Source organism: Octopus bimaculoides, chromosome 30, assembly GCF_046866305.1.
Source record: "Octopus bimaculoides isolate indiv1 chromosome 30, ASM4686630v1, whole genome shotgun sequence".
NCBI lineage: Eukaryota > Metazoa > Mollusca > Cephalopoda > Octopoda > Octopodidae > Octopus > Octopus bimaculoides.
Window position 1 is genome coordinate 9,806,058 of NC_142957.1, and position 25,293 is coordinate 9,831,350.

A 25,293-nucleotide genomic window follows, 5' to 3' on the forward strand; every position below is an offset into this window, starting at 1 on the left:
CGTCCCTAACCGTAACCCTAACCCTAAACACTAACCCTATACCTGACCCTAAAACCCTAACCCTAACACCCTAGTGAAGATCGTGCGGGTGTTAATCTGAAAAATTACCGTGTTTAGCTGGTACTTAATTGATCGACCCCGAAAAGATAAAAGGCAAAGTTGACCTTGGAGGAGTTTGAACTCAGAACGTACAAAACGGACGAAATGCTTGCGAAGCATTTTGTCCGGCGTGCTAACGATTCTGCCAGCCCACCGCTTCACACACAAAGTATTTAATACTACACAAACTTTGCCCTTCATCCTTTCGGGGTCGATTAAATAAGTACCGGTTACGCACTAGGGATCGATGAAATCGACTTAATCTCATTGTCTGTCCTTGTTTGTTTGTCCCCTCTATGTTTAGCCCCTTGTGGCATATTGTCAGTGTGTGTTTGTGTGTGTGTGTGTGTGTGTGTGTGTGTGTGTGTGTGTGTGTGTGTGTCTGTCTGTCTGTCTTTGTGGTTGTCCCTCCCCCCGCTACCTTGACAACTGCTTTTTGGTGTGTTTACTTCACCGTAACTTGGCAGTTCGGCAAATGTCACCAATAGAATAAATACCCGGGATTAAGACAGAGAAAGAAAAAAGCAATAAGTATCCGGTCGATTGTTTTTTGACTAAGGCCCTTGTCTGCAGTTTAATGATTGGAACAAGTAACAGATAAAAATGAATGTTTATGAGTACCAACCACATGGTCATGGGTTCAGTCCCACTGCGTGGCACCTTGGGCAAGTGTCTTCTACTATAGCCTCGGGCCGACCAAAGCCTTGTGAGTGGATTTGGTAGATGGAAACTGAAAGAAGCCTGTCGTATATATGTGTGTGTGTATATATATATATATATATATATATATATATATATATATATATATATATATATATATATATGTATGTATGTATGTGTGTGTATATGTTTGTGTATCTGTGTTTGTCCCCCCCCCCCAACATCGCTTGACAACCGATGGTGGCGGGTTTACGTCCCCGTAACTTAGCGGTTCGGCAAAAACGTACCGATAGAATAAGTACTAGGCTTACAAAAGAATAAGTCCTGGGGTCGATTTGATTCGACTACAGGCGGTGCTCCAGCATGGCCGCAGTCAAATGACTGAAACAAGTAAAAGAGTAAAAAGAGTAATGTGTACGTATGAATATGTATGTACGAGTGAATGAATTGGTGAGCCGACACAGAGACACAACCACTTCCCAAATCAAACACACACACACACACACACACACACACACACACACTCACGTGATATACTTTAAACGTGCGCGCACACGCACACCAATATAAAGACTCTAACTGCGGTGAGAAGAACTCAGGCTGCAAGTTGAAATGCGGGAGTGAGTCAGATAGACGTAAGAGACAAAAGAAATAACAGTTGCTGATACAATTTCACAGGCAGGAATACATTAGATTTCATTCTTTCTTTTTATTTTTGCCAAAAATTCTTGGTAAGTCAGCCTTTATTAATATATATATATATATATATATATATATTTATTAATATATATATATATATATATATATATATATATATATATATATATATATATACTATATTTCATACAATTAGCCACAAGGGCTGTACATAGAGTAAAGGTATATATATACATATATACTAGCAGAGATACCCAGCCTTGCTCGGGGTTAAAATGGCATAGACCTTTATTGCTTGACTTGTTTCAGTCATGTGACTACGGCTATGGTGGAGCACCGCCGTTGGTTTTGTTTACATCTGATCGGCCTTTTCCGTAAAGGAGGGATTGGAAATGACTGGGGAAGATGGTACGTCTTAGGAAGCAATATAGGCATAACTACAGGGTTTTCATTTTTCTGAAAGTTATGACCTCCCAAAGTCTGGGGGGTAAAACCCTGTAGTTATGCCGCAATATATATATATATATATGTATATATATATATATATATATATATATATATATATATATATATATATATATATATAAATGGCCGATTCCGGGTATTTTCAACCATGAGGAATCCATCGGTGCGACTCCCAGATTGCTATATTGTAAGGGGTGGATTTCTATAGATGCAACACTCACTCACACACACACACACACACACAAACTCAGCTTTACAATATGTATTGATGATATATATATATGTGCATGTAAAATCCGAAAATGTACGATATTTTTATATTAACACCCGCACGATTTTTCACTAAGAAAAAGAAAAAAAACTCGGATTTTTTATATTATATATCCATCACTAAAAGCCCATAAGTCAGGGAAAAGCGCACTCAATACATCTGTCAATAGAGTGGGTATATCAATCGATGTATACGGTATTATATATCCGTTACGGCCGAATGCACACACCTTATTTTGCCCTTTTAAAAACTTTTTTTTACGGTTTATAAACTCAAACGTACACACAAACACTTTACTCACACACATACATCATCTATCTGCCTATCTATCTATCTGTCGATCGATCGATCTATCTATCAAACCATCGATCGATCGATCTATCTATCTAACCATCGATCGATCGATCTATCTATCTAACCATCGATCGATCGATCTATCTATCTAACCATCTATCTATCTAGCCATCTATCTATCTAACCATCTATCGATCTATCAATCTATCGATCGATCTATCTATCGATCTATCTATCGATCTATCTATCTAACCATCTATCTATCGATCTATCTATAAAACCATCTATCTATCGATCGATCTATCTATCTAACCATCTATCTATCTATCTATATGCGATTTATTACTAGAACTAATCTATAATCAATAAATTGCATTAATTAATGGATTATATGTCTGTGTTACACCCCCCCCCCATTTGTACATAAGACAGTGAACTTATGGAATTGCTAAAATCATCTTAAAAGTAATCACCTTACGGTAGTTCTAGCTTTCTGTGTTAACTTTCCCCTCCATGCATTCGGGGGCTGGTAAATATAAAGTACATGTCCAGTAGTGGAGGTGTTTTTTTCTTTTCTTTTCTTTTCTTTTCTCTTTTCTCTCCAATGCTCTTTCCAGTTTCCACCTTTCAAATCCACTCACAAGGCTTTGGTCGGCCTGTAGCTATAGTAGATGAAACACTTGCCCAAGGTGCTGCACTGTGGGACTGAACCCAGACCCATGCGTTTGAGAAACAAGCTCCTTACCACACAGACGCCCCTGTACCTATGTCACCTCTATCACCTTGACCAGCAAGATTGTCAGATGTTGCTTTTTATCTGCTAACCACAGCATCTCATCCATTCCATTCTTGATCACAGTCTCCTTCTCTATTCTGACCCCATTATTCTCTTTATATCATCATAGGCGCAGGAGTGGTTGTGTGGTAAGTAGCTTGCTTACCAACCACATGCTTCTGGGTTCATTCCCACTGCGCAGCACCTTGGGCAAGTGTCTTCTACTATAGTCTTGGGCCAACCAAAGCCTTGTGAGTGGATTTGGTAGACGGAAACTGAAAGAAGCCCATCGTATATATATGTATATATATGTTTGTGTGTCTGTGTTTGTCCCCCCAACATCGCTTGACAATCAATGCTGGTGTGTTTTCGTCCCCGTAACTTAGCGGTTCAGCAAAAAGAGCTCGATAGAATAAGTACTGGGCTTCCAAAGAATAAGTCCTGGGGTCGATTTGCTTGACTAAAAGGCGGTGCTCCAGCATGGCCACAGTCAAAAGACTGAAACAAGTAAAAGAGTAAAACAGACTGAGCCGTCGCTCAATCGAGCACTGCCCGAGGGCCCGGAGCTATGAGTGGCATGCACTCTACATGTTAACGCTACTAAAGCAATGCTAAGGAACCTGGTAAACAGTTATGCCCGAGAGCTCTTAATACTCTCAGTTCACCCCTATCATCAAATTATCAGAGTGGAAGCCTTCCAAGGGATTGTTTCCACTCACGCAGGTACCACTCAGCAACTGCATAGCTTCACTGATTATTTATGCACTGTGCAACAGGTAGAGTCCATTTGAGTTTGTTCGGACAATATTTGGTGATAACGTCCTTCGCTACAGTAGAGGACAAACAGAAACACAAACACACACATATATATAGGTGATTAAAATCAAAATAAGCAACAAGGCTATCCATAGTTAATGCAGTATGATCGTTTCATGCGACTCCATTTAATAAAGCAATGTGAACATTATATCAAGTATAAAATGCAGAGCATGGAGGTGCAATGACCCAATGGTTAGGGCAAGCGGACTCGCAGTCATAGGATCGCGGTTTCGATTCCCGGACCAGGTGTTGTGAGTGTTTATTGAGCGAAAACACCTAAAGCTCCACGAGGCTCCGGCAGGGGATGGTGGCGAACCCTGTTGTACTCTTTCACCACAACTTTCTCTCACTCTTTCTTCCTGTTTCTGTTTGTGCCTGTAATTCAAAGGGTCAGCCTTGTCACACTCTGTGTCACGCTGAATATCCCCCGAGAACTACGTTAAGGGTACACGTGTCTGTGGAGTGCTCAGCCACTTGCACGTAAATTTCACGAGCAAGCTGTTCCGTTGATCGGATCAACTGGAACCCTCGACGTTGTAAGCGACGGAGTGCCAACAAAATGCAGAGCAATCCTCAGCTGCACAAAGATATAGAAATTTAATGAAATTACATTTCAACAGAACGACATATTTATATAACTATGTTTAAAACTCTCCAAGTAGACAGGAAGAATACCAAAAAACCATTTTGACTTGGCCAGACCTCGTCTTCTTGGGTTTACCTCTTCTCCAGGTTCCCTCCACAGTTAGAGATCGGCACCTCTTTACACAGCTGTCCTTGTGCATATGCATCACATAACCGTACCAACACAATCATATCTCTCTTGCACACCACATCTGATACAGCTTATTCCCGTCTTTTCTCTCCTCAAGGTGCTTACACCTTATACATGCACACTAACATTGCACATCCGGCTAAATATACTGGTTTCATTTCTTTCAAGGCCTGTGATAAAATGTGCTGCAACCAAGCCCATCCCACATTTTGTTCCAGGCAGTGCTTTCAACAGCGACATTTTCTGGTCAGCTTAACCTTTTGTTTCAAAGCAAACAGGAAAAGTTAGTTATGTTAAGTGATTTGAGGAAATTGTAGCAGCTGGTTTTGTTGGCATAAAAATTTATATAAATATTATCTCACAAAGACCATTTGTTGCTTTTATTTAACCTAGAGTGGTGTGGTAACTAAGGAACCTGGTTGATTATTAGAAATACCAAAGTTTGAAGGGATATTGTGTTGCTGTGCAGCTCGCTAGAAATAACAGCCACATCTCCCTCTAATCAGAACTCTTTTACAGTGGTTGAATATTAGAAATCCCAAAGTTTGAAGGAAGGGAGACTGTGTTGCTGCTCGGCTTGCTAGAAATAACAGCCAAATCTCCCTCTAATCAGAACTCTTTTACAGTGGTTGAATATTAGAAATACCAAAGTTTGAAGGAAGGGAGACTGTGTTGCTGCTCAGCTTGCTAGAAATAACAGCCACATCGCCCTCTAATCAGAACTCTTTTACAGTGGTTGAATATTAGAAATACCAAAGTTTGAAAGAAGGGAGACTGTGTTGCTGCTCGGCTTGCTAGAAATAACAGCCACATCTCCCTCTAATCAGAACTCTTTTACAGTGGTTGAATATTAGAAATACCAAAGTTTGAAGGAAGGGAGACTGTGTTGCTGCTCGGCTTGCTAGAAATAACAGCCAAATCTCCCTCTAATCAGAACTCTTTTACAGTGGTTGAATATTAGAAATACCAAAGTTTGAAGGAAGGGAGACTGTGTTGCTGCTCAGCTTGCTTGAAATAACAGCCACATCTCCCTCTAATCAGAACTCTTTTACAGTGGTTGAATATTAGAAATACCAAAGTTTGACAGAAGGGAGACTGTGTTGCTGCTCGGCTTGCTAGAAATAACAGCCACATCTCCCTCTAATCAGAACTCTTTTACAGTGGTTGAATATTAGAAATACCAAAGTTTGAAGGAAGGGAGACTGTGTTGCTGCTCAGCTTGCTTGAAATAACAGCCACATCTCCCTCTAATCAGAACTCTTTTACAGTGGTTGAATATTAGAAATACCAAAGTTTGACAGAAGGGAGACTGTGTTGCTGCTCGGCTTGCTAGAAATAACAGCCACATCTCCCTCTAATCAGAACTCTTTTACAGTGGTTGAATATTAGAAATACCAAAGTTTGAAGGAAGGGAGACTGTGTTGCTGCTCGGCTTGCTAGAAATAACAGCCAAATCTCCCTCTAATCAGAACTCTTTTACAGTGGTTGAATATTAGAAATACCAAAGTTTGAAGGAAGGGAGACTGTGTTGCTGCTCAGCTTGCTAGAAATAACAGCCACATCTCCCTCTAATCAGAACTCTTTTACAGTGGTTGAATATTAGAAATACCAAAGTTTGACAGAAGGGAGACTGTGTTGCTGCTCGGCTTGCTAGAAATAACAGCCACATCTCCCTCTAATCAGAACTCTTTTACAGTGGTTGAATATTAGAAATACCAAAGTTTGAAGGAAGAGAGACTGTGTTGCTGCTCGGCTTGCTAGAAATAACAGCCAAATCTCCCTCTAATCAGAACTCCTTTACAGTGGTTGAATATTAGAAATACCAAAGTTTGACAGAAGGGAGACTGTGTTGCTGCTCGGCTTGCTAGAAATAACAGCCACATCTCCCTCTAATCAGAACTCTTTTACAGTGGTTGAATATTAGAAATACCAAAGTTTGACAGAAGGGAGACTGTGTTGCTGCTCGGCTTGCTAGAAATAACAGCCACATCTCCCTCTAATCAGAACTCTTTTACAGTGGTTGAATATTAGAAATACCAAAGTTTGAAGGAAGGGAGACTGTGTTGCTGCTCGGCTTGCTAGAAATAACAGCCAAATCTCCCTCTAATCAGAACTCCTTTACAGTGGTTGAATATTAGAAAACAGCTACTCACTATCCCCAAATTCTGCAGCTGCTGTTAGACAGTTTTCATCTACAGCTGATATATTTCCATGCTTTTTAACACTATGCAGCTATTTTTTTATATCCTTTCAGATTCCAGCAAAAAAAGATGAACCATTCTTTTCCAAAATGAAACTTTTTAATTTTTTTAATCCTCTTTTCAGATTCTAACATGAAAGTCAGTTCAGCGGGGGCTCTGCTACAGGTGTTGGTGGTAGGTGTGGCCCTCGTCACAACAGCCACTGCTGCTGCTCATGAAGACCTCATCCAGAGTCTGCCTGGTCTGAAGAAACAACCCATGTTTCAGCAATATTCAGGGTACTTAGATGGCGTTTCTGGACGTCACCTTCATTATTGGTGAGTAAAAGGCTTTCATAACTACAATCAAAAACTTTCTTGATGTGACCATCCTGCCTTTCTATTTTTTCAGCCATAATGCTGAAGAAAATAGGGTATTATCCATTGAAAAAATAGGGTATTGTGAAAAAAAATAGGGCATCATTTCAGCCATAGGGTATTTATCCAATCTTTCCTACTTTTTATCTTTTATTCTTTTACTTGTTCGACTGTGGCCATGCTGGAGCACCACCTTAAAGGGTTTGTTAGTTGAAGAAATCAAGTCCAGAACTTATTCTTTGTAAGCCTAGTATTTTATTCTTTCTGTCTGTTTTGCCGAACCACTAAGTCATAAAGACATAAACACACCAACATCGGTTGTCAAGCAATGGGGGTGGGGGAAACAAATGCAAAGACATGCACACATAGATATACATGTTCGATGGGCTTCTTTCAGTTCCCCTCAACCAAAATCTGCTCACAGGGCTTTGGTCAGCCCAAGGCTATAGTATAAGACACTTGACCAAGGGGCCACGCAGTCACATAAGTTGACCTCAGTAGTTATTTTCTTATTTTTAAACTTGGTACTTATTCTCTCGGTCTCTTTCTGCCCTCTTTCTCTCTCCATCTCTTCCCCCTCTCTCTCTCTCCATCTCTTCCCCCCCTCTCTCTCTATCTATCTATCCCTCCTCTCTCTCTCTCTGTCTCAAATATAATTTTGCTCTTTTTTTCTCTCCCTAAAAAAGGTTAGTGGAATCTCAACAGAACCCCAAAACTGACCCCTTGGTTTTGTGGATGAATGGAGGTCCAGGGTGTAGCTCAATGCTAGCTGTGCTGACTGAACATGGGCCCTACAGGGTAAGTATTGATACAAGCAATGGATCATGTTGTTGTTTAACCCCGGGTCAGACTTTATTCAGTAGACCTGTCTTTTATCATTCATTTGTTTCAGTCACTGAATTGCAGCCAAGTTTTGATGCTAGCTCTCCTTGTGCACACAACCATGTACTGCCATCTATTAGTGTGTTACAGAATTAGTCCAGGAACTTTTTGATACTACATTGTAGTATCCATAGTTTTCTGTCTACCAAATCCACTCACAAGGCTTTGGTCGGCCCGAGGCTATAGTAGAAGACACTCGCCCAAGGTGCCACGCAGTGGGAATGAACCCAGAACCATGTGGTTGGTAAGCAAGCTACTTACCACACAGCCACTCCTACGCCTATATATATATATATATATATATATATATGTATATATATATATATATATATATATATATATATATATATATGGATATATAATATATATATATATATATATATATATATATATATATATGGATATATAATATATATATATGGATATATAATATATATATATGGATATATAATATATATATATGGATATATAATATATATATATATGGATATATATATGGATATATAATATATATATATGGATATATATATATATATATATATATGGATATATAATATATATATGGATATATAATATATATATATGGATATATATATATATATATATATATGGATATATATATATATATATATATATATATATGGATATATAATATATATATGGATATATAATATATATATATGGATATATAATATATATATGGATATATAATATATATATGGATATATATATATATATATATATATGGATATATAATATATATATGGATATATAATATATATATGGAAATATATATATGGATATATATATATATATATATATATATATATATATATATATATATATATATATGGAGATATATATATATATATATATGGAGATATATATATATATATATATGGATATATAATATATATATATATATATGGAGATATATATATATATATATATATATATATATATATATATATATATATATATGGATATATATATATATATATATACACACACGCACACACACACATACATACATATATATATATATATATATATATATATATATATATATATATATAGATATATATATATGACAGGCTTCTTTCAGTTTCCGTCTACCAAATCCATTCACAAGGCTTTGGTCGGCCCGAGGCTATAGTAGAAGACACTCGCCCAAGGTGCCACGCAGTGGGAATGAACCCAGAACCATGTGGTTGGTAAGCAAGCTACTTACTACACAGCCACTCGATGGATTAATTGGTTTATTAATAATTAATTGGGTTTTTTTTTTTGATTCATCTAATTAACATTAAAAAAAAAATTTCTTTCCCCTTTCTTTTTCATGAATGCTGCATCTCCAGATTAAAGATGACACTTCTTTAGAATATAATCCTCACAGCTGGAACAAGGTAAATCTTATTATTATCAAGACAGTGAGCTGGCTGAAATCATTAGAATATAAAATCCTTTTTTGGTGGGGTTGATAAAATAAGTACCAGTTACATACAGGGGTCGATATAACTAACTAGTCTCCTCCCACAAAATTGCAACCCTTGTACCTATAGTAGAAAGGATTATTATTAATATTACCTTCGCCTTAGCGAAGTTGGAGGTATTGTTTTCAGTGTTGTTTGTTTGTTTGTCCGTGGACAAGATATCTCAAGAACCGCTGGATGGATTCGGATGAAACTTTCAGGGATGTTTGGCCTTGTGACTGGCACAAACTGATTAGATTTGGGGATCAATCCAGTAACGGACAAGGATTCTGGATTATTTTTCTGCTTTTTTTTACTTAATTTCTGAGAGTGGTCGGTTTCAGAGAGCAGTCAAGTTTATTTCAGATATTCTCATTTTAAAAATCATCTCTGGCTAATCGTTGTGAGGACGTTGGTGTTGCCTTAGTGGAGGTTTGCGCTCTCTGAGTGCTCTTGTTGTTGTTGTTATTATTATTATTATTATTATTATTATTATTATTTTTATTATTTTATGTTTGACTTTTGTTTTGCATTTGTACAAGTTGGATCCAAGTCTCACCCAGAGACCTCAAGAGACAACAAGTTAGAAGTTCATGTGGGTGTTATGCCTAGGGTACCATATATTTGGATTTGTACAGTTTTGTTCAAGTGAATATTTAAGAAACCATAAGAAAATTATGTGTTTGCTTTAAAATTTGAGATCACATAGACAGTATTTTACGTAGGATATGGGCAGTTCCCATGAGCACTATCTTTTGAACTTCAGCCATTTTGGGGTTTCCTGGTATCTGAGCTAGGTAGTAATCAGCCCGTTTCGCTATTATTATTATTATTATTATTATTATTATTATTATTATATGTTTATTTACATTTTTTCAGATTGCAAACGTCCTGTATCTGGAGGCCCCGGCAGGAGTTGGTTTCTCTTATTCAGACGATAAAAATTACACCACTGATGATGACCAGGTTTATATATTTGTAATATTGGCTCTGTGTGTGTGTGTGTGTGTGTGTGTGTGTGTGTGTGTGTGCAAATTGTTGGCTTTATGTGTACGTTATAATGAAGAATTTAGGAAAAATACTTTGTCACTATTAAGCTGGTGTTTTGAACATGAATTAACATGAAAATTTGACGATCGTTTTGAATCAGACCACTTTTAATCAAGAAGTTTGTAGCCATAGAGCCAGCGGAGAGGCTCATTTCTACAGCTAAGTAAACTGGAGCAACTTGAAATAAAGTGTCTTGCTCAAGAACACAACACACAGCCCGGTCCAGCAATCGAACTCACTACTGCACGATTGTAAGCTCAACACTCTTACAGAGCCATGTGTCTTTATACAAACCTATTTTATGTCCCAAGCTTGTTATACTAGCTTGTTATACTTGTGTGGAGTTTTAAAATCCATTCTCAATGATTCTTCACTCATACCTCTCCTGTCTCTGTTATTTCCAGACTTCTCTGAACAATCTTGCTGCCCTGAAAAGTTTCTTCAAGAAATTCCCAGAGTATAATGGTCGGGAGTTTTTCGTCACAGGTGAAAGCTATGGTGGTATCTATGTTCCTACGCTCTCTGAACGTCTGCTTGGTGAGCCCAGCATCAACTTCCAGGTGACTACTTTGTTACCATTGTATTGGGTCATCCCATAAACCCCTCCCATAAATAATCTGTATTTTTTATACTTCTTTTATTTTTCAAAATTAAGATAAACAAAGTTCTTTTTTAATCTAAAATATACTCTCCTTCATTTTCTACAATGCTCTTCCATCTATCTGGTAGAATTGCAAGGCCCCTCTTCCAAAAGTCACTTGTCCATCACGAAAAATACTCCTCCCGTACTGTTCTGACCTCATCTACACAATTCATATTTTTTCCATCCAAATGATTTTGAAGACTGTGGAATAAATGATAATCAGATGGGGTAATATCTGGAGAGCTATGATGGGTGTGGCATTGTTTCCCATTCAAACTGCTCCAGCCTTTGGAATATCATCCTCACCGTATGTGGCCGCACCGTATTATCCTGATGGAAGAACACCTTTTGTCTTGAAACCAAAGATGGTCGTTCTTCTTCTAGCGCTGACTTGAATGACCAAATCCAAGCTTCTCTGCTTGTTCCTCAACAGTTATGGTAGGATTTTGTTCCACTAGGGTTTGCAGGACATCCTCGTCAAGCTCTATAGATCTTCAAGGATGAGGCTTGTCTTCTAGGCTGTAGTTTTCTGGCTCGGAATTTCTGGAACCACCGTTAACACTGGCTTACACTTATTGTCCAGTCCCCATCTACAGCATTTATATTCCACGCACTTTCCATTACATTGTTGCCTTTATTGAACTCATAAAGCAGTTCTGTTTTAAGGACGATGAACGAAACACCCATGTTTCCAAAGGTGAATTATTCAAACCCCAAAGAATTCCTCTCAACACATGGCTATGATGCTCTCCTACTACTACTACTGCTCATGATCAGAGATGCACATATCGTCAGCCAGTAAGGGACATGCTCAACTAGTTAAGATCAAACAACTGACAAGCGAACCTGTGGTACTGAGCAGAATATTTGCTGTATATTTGTTGCGCACTGGGGTCGATGTAATCGACTTAACCCCTCCCTCCAAAATTTCAGGCCTTGTGCCTATAGTAGAAAGTATTATTATTATCATTATTATTATCATTATTATTACACTCTCGGAGTGGTTGGCGTTAGGAAGGGCTCCAGCTGTAGAAACTCTGCCAAATCAGATTGGAGCCTGGTGTTGCCATCCGGTTTCACCAGTCCTCAGTCAAATCGTCCAACCCATGCTAGCATGGAAAGCGGACGTTAAACGATGATGATGATGATGATGATTATAATTATTGTTATTATTTCATTTACAGGGTTTTGCTGTTGGCAATGGATTGAGTGATTACAATATCAACACTGCTTCAGTTTTGTATTTTGGATATTACCATGGCCTGTATGGCTCAAAGTAAGTGTGGTCTCCAAGACTGTAGGTGTTTATAGTGCAGTATTTAGTTATGTTACACACCAATACCGAATAGTATTACCATAATTGGTAGAGAGCAAGGAGACGATTTGTTCACAAAAGTGACAACAACAACAACACTCCTCATAGCTAACAGCTTTCGTAGTGCAGAACTCTAAACAAACACACACACAATATGTACAACTGGCATCATCCAGTTTTTGTCGACCAAATCCATTCTCGAGGCTCTATTCTATATACTGTCTATATTCAAAGCCACCATTGCCGTCTCTATACAATAGAGTACCGCTTCTTTTAACAATCTTTACCGCTCTATATTGAACAATATATTTTCAATGCCCTTTTCATTTCTATTGTCTATACTCTACTATATTCACCTCTATACTATATGCCGTCCGTTGCCAGTACCGCCTGACTGGCCTTTGTAGGATTTTCGAGCGAGATCGTTGCCAGTGCCCCTGGACTGGCTCTTGTGCGGGTGGCACGTAAAATACACCATTTCGAGCGTGGCCGTTGCCAGTACCGCCTGACTGGCCTTCATGCGGGTGACACGTAAAAGCACCCACTACACTCTCGGAGTGGTTGGCGTTAGGAAGGGCATCCAGCTGTAGAAACTCTGCCAAATCAGATTGGAGCCTGGTGTAGCCATCCGGTTTCACCAGTCCTTAGTCAAATCGTCCAACCCATGCTAGCATGGAAAGCGGACGTTAAACGATGATGATGATGATGATGATTCAAGGCCACCATCTCACCTCTATACTATATAGTGCCTTTCTTTACTGCTCAGCTCCACCCTTGCTCCACATTAATGTCTATCAGTTTGTCCCGGTTCCCAACACTGCTTCACACTATATTAACCCTTAACCCTTTCGTTACCAACCCGGCTGAAACCGGCTCTGGCTCTGTAGTACAAATGTCTTGTTTTCATAAGTTTTAAATTAAAATCTTCCACCAAACCTTAGTCACAATTTATGTTCCTAACACTAGCTTGAATGATAACTAAGTTATTTTACAAAATTCTTTGTTATATTTAAAATTAATTGAAAGAAACACAGAGCATCTCGAAAGAAATACAGTAACGAAAGGGTTAGAATATATAATAGGGAAACAATTCTTAACCCTTTTGATACCAACCTGGTTGAAACCACCTCTGGCTCTCTGTAGTACAAATGTCTTGTTTTCATAAGTTTTGAATTAAAATCTTCCACTAAACCTTAGTCACAATTTATGTTCCTAACACTAGCTGAATGATAACTGAGTTATTTTACCTAATTCTTTGTTATATTTAAAGTAATTGAAAGAAACACAGAGCATCTTAAAATAAACACAGTAACGAAAGGGTTAAGCATTTAAACCAACCATATCGGGGCCCAAATATTCTACCTTGCTTTATGTTCCAACTGGCCAGATCTGGTCTCTCTCACACTTACCCTACAATGTCATTTTAAAGATAAGCAGTCGCGTCGTCAAAACCCCGGAGCTACACGACACCCCTGCATGATTCATTCAGAACAGTGTGAATAAATAAGCATTACATTTGACAAAGCAATCTGAAAGCTAAAAGAATAAACTATGTCTGTCCTCCACAGGCTCTATGCTAACCTGCTGACGTCTTGCTGTGGGTCCAACGCCACTGTGTGTTATGTTGAGAAATTTCCATCTCCTCAGTGTAATTTCTATGTAAGTTACTTTTATCACATTTCCTTCATATATGCTTGTCTGTTTGTCTCTGTCTGTCTGTCTTTGTGTGTTCCTCTCTCTCTCTCTCTCTCTCTCTCTCTTTCTCTGTGTATACATATATTGATATAGATGTTGTGTATATGTGTGTGTGTCATGGAGGCGCAATGGCCCAGTGGTTAGGGCAGCGGATTCGCAGTCATAGGATCGCAGTTTCGATTCCCAGACCGGTGGGGTGTTGTGAGTGTTCATTGAGCGAAAACACCTAAAGCTCCACAAGGCTCCGGCAGGGTATGGTGGTGAACCCTGCTGTACTCTTTCACCACAACTTTCTCTCACTCTTTCTTCCTGTTTCTGTTGTACCTGTAATTCAAAGGGTCAGCCTTGTCACACACTGTGTCACGCTGAATTTTTTTTTCTCTCTCTTTCTCTGTAGGCAGGAAAAGCCCTCAATTCAATTTATGCCTCTGATCTCAACATGTACAATCTGTATGCTAAATGTGAAAATACCAAAACACCCGAAGGCTTTATACAATACCATGACATGGGTAACTCCTTCCGCAACTTCCCGCAGTTTATCAAACAACGGCAGGTAATACGGTACTTCTTTGACTCTTTCACTTTTTGACTCTTTGACTCACGGTCTGTCGTTATTAGGAAAAGAGATGGCAGGGCAGAAAATTGCTCTGCAATCTCTTCGACACCTAACGCCTGGCACACCGTGCATCTGTTCAGACAACATCAATTTGATGATGGGACTGAGCTAATGTCCAACACATATATTTGATCACTATAAACATATCAATCATGCAGGTTGTTCGGCAAAAACTGAACACTTATACATCATCTTTGATGGGAGAGTCCATTATTATTATTTATGTTATTATTCGCATGCCATCAAAATGACACTGAGGTACAAATATGCAAAGCCCAGTATACCCATCATGACTACTTGTTTGATAAGGGTACGCCACGCACCTGCATCACAACCATATGTGTGCGACATGGTGATCTCATCTCAAGATAAACAACACATGACCTCGCAGGTGGGGCCCAGTGAGAATTTTCTTCAGGTTGAGCAGCCCATCCTGCTCAAAAGGTCCCCGAATAAGGTTTGTTTTAAGGTTGTTGAACAAAACATCCATGTTTCCAAAGGTGAATTATCCAAACCCCAAAGAATTCCTCTCAACACATGGCTATGATGCTTCCCCACTACTTCTGCTCATGATCAGAGATGCACATATCGTCAGCCATTAAGGGACATGCTCAACTGGTTAGGGTCAAACAACTGACAAGCAAATCTGTGGTATTGAGCAGAATATTTGCTGTAGCCCATCTTTTATACCAAGACAACACAATGTACATTATAACACTTCCAATCAGTTAAGATCAGAAGCCATGAGAGCCATTGCCTGGTACTGCATCAGGGCATTAGCAAATCTGTGGTATTGAGCAGAATATTTGCTGTAGCCCATCTTTTATACCAAGACAACACAATGTACATTATAACACTTCCAATCAGTTAAGATCAGAAGCCATGAGAGCCACTGCCTGCTACTGCATCCAGGCATTTATTATTATTATTATTATTATTATTATTATTAAGGTAGCGAGCTGGCAGGATCGTTAGCACGCTAGGTAAAATGCTTAGTGGTATTTCGTGTGCTGCTACGTTCTAAGTTCAAATTCCACCAAGGTCAACTTTGTCTTTCATCCGTTCGCGGTCAATAAATTAAGTACCAGTGAAACACTGGGGTTAATGTAATTGACTCATCCCCTCCCCTAAAATGGCTGCCTTTGTGCGAAAATTTGGAACCATTATTATTATTACAACTACTATTATTATTATTATTATTATTATTATTATTACAAGATCCTTATTGCATTAGATATTAACATTATTATTGTTGTCTCTCTTCTCAGGAACTGCGTATGATGGACCCAAAGAACCTGAAGCTTGTGCCGCCTTGTATTAATGGTACTGCCACTTTGGTCTACTTTGGTCGTGATGATGTCCGCAAAGCTTTAAACATTCCGACAAGTGTAACAAGCTGGGATCTTTGCAGGTAATTCTTTGGACAATGTCTTTCAGCTTGTGTCTATTTAATAAAGACCAAACTGGACTTGAACAACAACAGCACCAACACAACTACCATGTGTTGTGGTTCAGGTGAAGGTCATCCCTCAACCAACAGACTTATGTCTTAGCTGTGATCATCCCATCATCCTCTTGGTCCTTCATCATCATCATCGTCGTTTAACGTCCGCTTTCCATTGCTAGCATGGGTTGGACGATTTGACTGAGGACTGGTGAAACCAGATGGCTGCACCAGGCTCCAATCTGATTTGGCAGAGTTTCTACAGCTGGATGCCCTTCCTAACGCCAACCACTCTGAGAGTGTATATATATATATATATATCATCATCATCATCATGATCGTTTAACGTCCGCTTTCCATGCTAGCATGGGTTGGACGATTTGACTGAGGACTGGTGAAACCGGATGGCTACACCAGGCTCCCATCTGATTTGGCAGAGTTTCTACAGCTGGATGCCCTTCCTAACGCCAACCACTCTGAGAGTGTATATATATATATATATATCATCATCATCATCATGATCGTTTAACGTCCGCTTTCCATGCTAGCATGGGTTGGACGATTTGACTGAGGACTGGTGAAACCAGATAGCTACACCAGGCTCCAATCTGATTTGGCAGAGTTTCTACAGCTGGATGCCCTTCCTAACGCCAACCACTCCGAGAGTGTAGTGGGTGCTTTTACGTGCCACCGGCACGAGGGCCAGTCAGGCGGTACTGGCAATGGCCATGCTCAAAATGGTGTATTTTACATGCCACCTGTACAGGAGCCAGTCCAGTGGCACTGGCAACGATCTCGCTCGAATGTCTTTTCACGTGCCACCGGTACAAGTGCCAGGAAGGCGACGTTGGTAACGATCACGCTCAAATGGTGCTATTTACGTGCCACAGGCACAGAAGCCAGACAGATGCTCTGGTCAGCTTCCGACTAAAATCCTTAATTTTAGCTCCTTCACCTACACATGAAATTATATCAGGGCCAGCTTCTAGCTAAAATCTTTATTTTTAGCCCCTTCACCTTCACCAGAAAATATATCTGGGCCAGCTTCCAGCTAAAATCCTTAATTTTAGCCCCTTCACCAGAAAATATATCTGGACCAGCTTCCAGCTAAAATCCTTATTTTTAGCCTCTTCACCTACACATGAAAATATATGTGGGCCAGCTTCCAGCTAAAATCCTTAATTTTAGCCCCTTCACCAGAAAATATATCTGGGCCAGCTTCCAGCTAAAATCCTTAATTTTAGCCCCTTCACCTTCACCAGAAAATATATCTGGGCCAGCTTCTAGCTAAAATCCTTAATTTTAGCCTCTTCACCTACATATCTGCTCCTCATTTATTCCACTATAAAGGACCTTTCCTGAAGCCTTGGGTCCTCCTCTTTTGTTGTACAACTGACACCAGTTTATTTTACTGTTACAGCAACATAGTCAGCCAAAGCTACAAACGACTTTACAGCACCATGTTTTTACAGTACCTGAAGGTCATCGCTGCAAAAGTAAGTGTTTGTTATTATGTCATTATAGAGTATATGTGGAGGCGCAATGGCCCAGTGGTTAGGGCAGCAGACTCGCGGTCATAGGATCGCGGTTTCGATTCCCAGACCGGGCGTTGTGAGTGTTTATTGAGCGTGAAAACACCTAAAAGCTCCACGAGGCTCCAGCAGGGGGACGGTGGCGAACCCTGCTGTACTCTTCCACCACAATGTAATGATCACCATCATTTAACGTCAGTGTTCCATGCTAGCATGGGTGAGACAGTACCACAAGAGCCAGCCAAGCCAAAGCCTGCACCAGACATCTGTGACTGTTTTGGCAAAATTTTTACAGCTAACCCTAGTCGCATTTAGAGACATTTGTAATTCTCCATTTTGGCGAAACACTGCAAACTACTGTTTATATTAATTTTTATATATATATATATATATATATATATTCATGTAAAATATATTGTGTAGATGATATAATGTGTATATAATATATTTCTTGTATTTATAGAAAAGAATCATGTTATATAACGGTGATGTGGATATGGCCTGTAATTTCCTTGGAGATGAATGGTTCCTAAACTCCTTAAAACTAAAAGTGAGTATTTCACTTTAACTTTGAAAACAACCCCCAAATTTGTGTCACTGTGCATGTCAATATGACAGACAAACCATATGGAATAAACAAAAATATATTTTTACCAATTTGGTTTAACCCTTTCATTACTGTATTTCTGTTGAGATGCCTTGTGTTTCTTTCAATTACTTTAAATATTACAAAGAATTTGTGGAAGCGCAATGGCCCAGTGGTTTGGGCAGCGGACTCGCGGTCATAGGATCGCGGTTTCAATTCCCAGACCGAGCGTTGTGAGTGCTTATTGAGCGAAAACACCTAAAGCTCCACGAGGCTCCGGCAGGGGATGGTGGCGAACCCTGCTGTACTCTTCCACCACAACTTTCTCTCACTCTTACTTCCTGTTTCTGTTGTGCCTGTAATTCAAAGGGTCAGCCTTGTCACACTGTGTCACGCTGAATATCCTCGAGAACCACGTTAAGGGTACACGTGTCTGTGGAGTGCTCAGCCACTTGCACGTTAATTTCATGAGCAGGCTGTTCTTTTGATCGGATCAACTGGAACCCTCACAGCTTTGGTCAGTCCAGGGCTATAGCAGAAGACATTGCTCAAGGTGGGACTGAACCCAAAACTATATGGTTGGGAAGCAAACTTCTCACCACAGCCACGTCTGGACCTATATGCCAGATATTAAAAGACTAATTACCAACAACTGTCTTTGGTGCCAAATGAACAGTTCCTCTTCATTTAATAATTTCCATTTTACCCATTCAGATTGTTACACCAAGAAAAGCTTGGCACTATACCAGCAATGATGGTTCCCAACAAGTTGCCGGATTTGTCAAACAGTTTCAAAATGTCACATTTGTTACAGTTCGGGTGAGTTTTCTTCATTTACTTGTTTTTAGTCGTTGAACTGCAGCCATGCCAGTGCATTGCCTTGAAGGACTTTAGTCAAACATATTGACTCCAATTCTTACTTTTATGTCTAAGTCTGGTACCTATTGTATTGGTATCTTTGTGTCACATTTTATGTTAAGCATACTTAAATGATTTCTGAACTGAGATGAAGGTTTTTTCATTACTGTTATGCAGTAATACAGCTTTAACCCTTTAGTGTTTGCATTATGCTGCCAAAATTAATGCTTTTTCATCCACATTGTTTTGAACTAATCATGCATTATCTTGTTGCTATGAGATTTTGATGAGGTAGCTGTTAATTTTCAAAATGATATTGTAGGGTTGGTGTGAGAGACCAGATTTGGCCAGTTTGAACATAAAACAAGCAGAATACTTTTGGCCGGATATGGCCGGTTTAAATGCTAAAGGGTTAAGGTTAGCTTTACTAAAGTCAGTGAACAGGCTTCATTCTTTTGGATCATAGCAAAAGACAATCCTTTCAATCAGGAAAGGCAGAAACATATATCTTCCTCCTGTAAGTAAAATGATGAAAACTCGATGTCAAAAGCAACGGAGTGCCAACAACAACAAATTGCATTGCACTATGCACAGCAAATATGTGGTGCTCAGTCCCTCCCTCTCTTGCTCTCCATACTAACAGTCAAAACGATACCTGTACGCAAGTCTAATCATTATGTTTCTACATTGTGGCTCAGGTGTATATTCTCTTTTACTCTTTTACTTGTCTCCATTGCACAGTGCCGTATACTGATACCTACAAAGGGTTTTTCTGGTGGTTTTATTTTGTTTTTCTCTTTCTTTCTAGGGAGCTGGTCACATGGTACCAACCGATAAACCAATCCCAGCATTTCAACTCTTCTCGCATTTCATCAACAACAAACCATTTTAAAATACGTATGAATAACGATATATATCTTTCTCTTTTGAAGCTTTTAAATAGCAAAATTGTGTGTGAATGTGTGTAAATGACACATATATGTATTGTTATATATATATATATATATATATATATATATATATATATATGTATATATATATATGTATGTATGTTTGTATTTTGTTAACATCATAAGAATTTTAAAACTTTCAAACCAATACGAGATAATTCTTTTTGGGAATTGTTGAAAGTTATAAATATTACCATGCGACTATTCAACATTTTCCATCCAAAAGGCTCTTTCAATCCAATATCTACACACACACATATATATATATATATATATATATATGTATATATACACATATATGTACACATATACACACACATATATACTACCTGTTTACATTCCACTACTTTCAGTCGTTTGGCTGTAGCCCATGCTGGGGCAATGTCTTAAAGGGTTCTAGTTGATTAAACTGGCTCCTTGTCCTTATCTAATACTTATTTAGTCAACCCTATTGTGACACTAGTAATAATAATAATGATAATAATAATATTAAGATCTTGTAAGACCTGTCTACATTTACTTGTGTCCTGGTTAGGTCACATCCCTCTTTGACCTGCTTAGGTTTTGAACTCAGAACGTACAGGCACATAGCCAAATAAAACAAAGTATTTTGACTGATGCCAAAATTAGAAATGACTATGGTTATTATTATTAAGATACCAAGCTGGTGGTAAGTAGTATTCCTTCAAATAAGTACCAGTCACATACTGGGGGTCTATGTAATGAACTTCCTCCTTCCCTCAAAATAATTGCGGGCCTTGTACCAAAGTTAGAAAGAATTAATATTATTGTTATTAGAGTCCTGAATGGGACACTCAATAGAATGGTGATACACTGAAGAAGAATTGGTCTCTTGGAGTCATATTTCTGGCAATAACACCTGTTACGTTCCCCTCCCAGAGACTTTCTTTAAGTTGTAGTCAGGGGTCTCACTGAAAACTGTCTGTTTTCATTAAGCAGTAATAACAGCAATTAATTCACCTCTTTAGTGCCTTTCTTTAGCCTGTTTGTGACTGTATTTGCTGAGTGTAGACTGCCTGTGTTACAATATCTAGATCTGTAACTATATATATATATTCCGGACAATGGACGGGCATTAAAATAATAAAATAACAGTAACAAGCAAGCGAATAATATATATATATATATATATATATATATAGTTATAGTGCTTATTTGGTAAAATAAATAATAAATAAAATGACCATCCCAAAATACAATACAAAATATATATATATATATATATATACTAGCAGTATAACCCGACCTTGTCCGGGTGTGACTTATTATGCCATCTACGATAAGTCTTGCTAGCTGAAAGTCAACTAAAAAAGAAAGCCTTACAACGAAAAAACCCTTATGATGTAAATATGTTCATAATTCAAAAGACGATGAAATTAATAGGGAAAGTCTGAAGGCTGTTTTGCGTAAAATTATTAAGCATACGTAAATTTCATCCGTGTAATTGGCTATAGAAATGCTTGTGCAAAACAACTTTTTGCGCTGCCCTGATTATACATAGCAGGGTAATCCCTTTTCACAGGAGCTAGGATGGCAATTTGTGATGAAGCAATTGCTGGCGATTTGTTGCTAAACAGTTTTGCCAGAATTCTATCAGATTGGGCAGAAGGTGTTGATGCACCATTTTGCATTATGTTCAAAGTAACTACTGGAATGTGGTGAATTGCTGCAGTCTGTGGCTGTCATTTTAAACTGGTTGCTGTCTTTCCCCAGCAAACTCTCTTCTTTGGAGGCATAATCTATGTATATATTAAACAGAACAACAAAAGTTATAATAGATGGCAGGGTCGGTACTTTTCACATATCTGTAATTTTTCAGATTAACACCCGCACGATTACCGAACCCTAATCCTAACACTAACCCTGACCCTAAAAAACATAACCGTAACATTAATCCTAAACCCTAACCCTAACACCCTAGTGAAAATTGTGGTAAATTTACAAAACATTGACGAACATGAGTTATATTTTACTGAATGATTGTGTACTTGCACGTGTATGCTTTTGAGAGAGCGAGAGAGGAAGAGGTAGAGAGGGGGAGAGAAAGGAATAGGGGTAGTTAAAAGTTTTCTTATGACTGCTTCTCTTCACTGCCTATTACTTCATTAGAAATCTAAGGATGCACATAAGCACATAATAGAGAAAAATGAAACAAATATGGACGACTTGCTCCGAAACACCACCGAGTGGGGAACACTTCTCAGAAATAACCTGCAGTTGTTTCCTTCAAAATTCCTACATGCTTGAAATGTACATACCTCAAGGTACATTTGTACAAAATTTCATGAAAAAATATTCATTTTCCTGGAAGTTAAGAGGAATTTCCGAATATTGTACCCCACCCCCTTCCAAAACACTTTCACCGAAAATTTTTGTATATTTGGAATCTACATAATAAATAATATATGCATAGAAAATTTCATTTTTATGAAAGTTATGACCTTCCAAAGTTGGGGGATACAACTCTGTAGTTATGCCATCAATGTTTTGTAAATATACCACGATGTGAATGATTGTTTACTTGCACGTGTATACGTTTGAGAGAGCGAGAGAGGAAGAGGGGAGAAATGAATAGAGATTGAGAGCAATGTGTATGTTGTTGTCACAGGTCATGTATGTGTGGCTGTGTGTGTTTTTACGTATCTATGTTATGAAAAATAGGTAAAGAATACTGAGATGAAAGTTTAATCTATGACGTTGTATGTATCACTTTCTCTCTCTCTCCCTCTCCCACTCTTACTCTCTATATTTTTATGTTGAGCGCGTGTGTAAGAATGGCGTTCCAGGTAGAAGGGATGAAATATAAAAGTTGCTAGAAGCAACAGCCAAATCTCCCTTAAATCACACAAAGTAAACGGAATTTACAAAATCTAATTACTGCACTGGAAAGTTCAGATCGAGAAAATTCCATTGATGTAAAAAGTTTTACGAAAAAGTGGAAAATGTGGATTTCTATAAACTTTCAAAAAGGCTTCACACAGACACACAACTTCAGATTTATATATTAAGATATATATATACACACACACACACACACACATGAAAGGCATCCAGCTTTAAAAATCCTGCCAAAACAGTTACAGAAGTCTGCTTGGCCAGCTCCTGTCAAACCATCCCACCGAGCCAGCATGGAAGGCGGACATTGAATGATGATGATGATACATACACACATATATACACACAAACACATATATACATGCACATTCTTCAGCCTGTAACTAGTTGGGAAAGTATCAGTGCATGAAACTCTCTGCCCTCGAGTCACTCTGTTGCTTCTGCTAAAGATTAATAAAAATATACTTTTACTCATGTTTTGAGTTCTATTTTTCCTGTGTGCATAACCATAACATACATACATACATATATATATATATATATATGTGTGTGTTTACTCTTTTATTTGTTTCTGTCATTTGACTGCGGCCATGCTGGAGCACCACCTTTTAGTCAAACAAATCAACCCCAGAACTTATTTTTTGTAAGCCTTAGTACTTATTCTATCGGTTCTCTTTTGCCGAGCTGCTAAGTTACGGGAACGCAGATAAACCAACATCGGTTGTCAAGCGATGGTGGTGGGGGGACAAACACAGACACACAAACGTATACATATATATATATATATTAGATTGGAGCCTGGTGTAGCCATCCGGTTGCACCAGTCCTCAGTCAAATCGTCCAACCCATGCTAGCATGGAAAGCGGACGTTAAACGATGATGGTGATGATGGTGATGATGATGATGATGATGATGATACACGACAGGCTTCGTGTATGAATCTTTATACTCTCATATAAAAAAATATATACAGCCATATTCTTATATATATATATATGCACACACAAACATACAGATGTATATATATATGCACACATGTATATATATATATGTGTGTGTGTCAATAAATAATGATGTAAATGATGAGAACCAGCCCATAGCCTGTCACATGATCTCATTTTATATTCATGTTTGAAATACAGTGGGAAATATTGAAATCTGGAAAGAGAAATATAAATCGTTAGTGCAATAAAAAATAAAATGAATCAATGATTGAATCCCGGTTAATGAATTAATTAGTGACTGTTGATCTTTTGTATGAACATTTTTAATTTGTTAAATAAAAATTTGTAATTGAAATACATTTTTCTTTGTTTATTTTTTTATTTCTTTGTTGTTGTTTTTTACTTGTTGCAATCATTGAACTGCGGCCATACTGGAGCACCATCTTGAAGGATATTAATCAAACAAATCTACCCCAAATCTTATTTTTAAGTCTAGGGTGGGTTTGTTCTGGTATTTATTCTAGTGTGAAGGCAGTGGTTAGAGCGTTGGGCTCATAATCATGAGGTAGTGAATTCAATTCCTGGACCAGGCCGTGTGTTGTGTTCTTGAGCAAGACACTTTATTTCATGTAGCTCCAGTTCACTCAGCTGTAGAAATAAGTTGTGATGTCACTGGTGCCAAGCTGTATCGGCCCCTTTGCCTTTCCTGCTGGTCTTCCATAAGACAACCTTGCCTGGACTTGTGCTTCAGAGCGGAACTTTCTAGGTGCAATTCCATGGTCAGTCATGATTGAAAGGGGCCTTTACCCTGTTCACTTTTTCTAGGGGTCTCTTTTACAGAACTGCTGTGTTATGGGAATGTAAACAAACCAACACCAGCTGTCTACCAGTGGAGGGAGACAAGCACATGATAACTGTCTCACATTCAGGAGATAGTGAAGAAGGCCTGTGGTTGGGCCCAAGGTTGCCCAGAGGCTGTCATTGAGGCCAAAGGCAGGTTTGAGTAAGATCAACAAACTGACCCAAATTTGATGAATATATCTGAAGAAATTAAAACACTTTTTTAATTTTTTTCTTG

General features: G+C 38.4%; 1 protein-coding gene across 2 annotated transcripts; it reads left to right on the top strand.

Annotated features, from left to right (window-relative positions):
* Positions 1-1,306: 1,306 nt before the first annotated feature.
* LOC106874211 (lysosomal protective protein) lies at positions 1,307-21,041 on the top strand. 2 transcript variants are annotated; one of them, XM_089346022.1, is made up of 14 exons: positions 1,307-1,437; positions 7,141-7,333; positions 8,059-8,170; positions 9,613-9,660; positions 10,606-10,692; positions 11,181-11,336; positions 12,604-12,695; positions 14,303-14,393; positions 14,827-14,982; positions 16,314-16,456; positions 17,910-17,985; positions 18,485-18,571; positions 19,322-19,426; positions 20,274-20,379. In XM_089346022.1, exons 2-14 carry the CDS (start codon positions 7,149-7,151, stop codon positions 20,355-20,357), a joined length of 1,422 nt encoding a protein of 473 aa, XP_089202148.1. In that variant the 5' UTR covers positions 1,307-1,437; positions 7,141-7,148; the 3' UTR covers positions 20,358-20,379. The 2 variants fall into 2 exon arrangements, with proteins under 2 accessions (XP_089202148.1, XP_089202147.1); XM_089346021.1 differs by having other exon boundaries at positions 1,320-1,490; positions 20,274-21,041.
* The last annotated feature ends 4,252 nt before the right edge of the window (positions 21,042-25,293 follow it).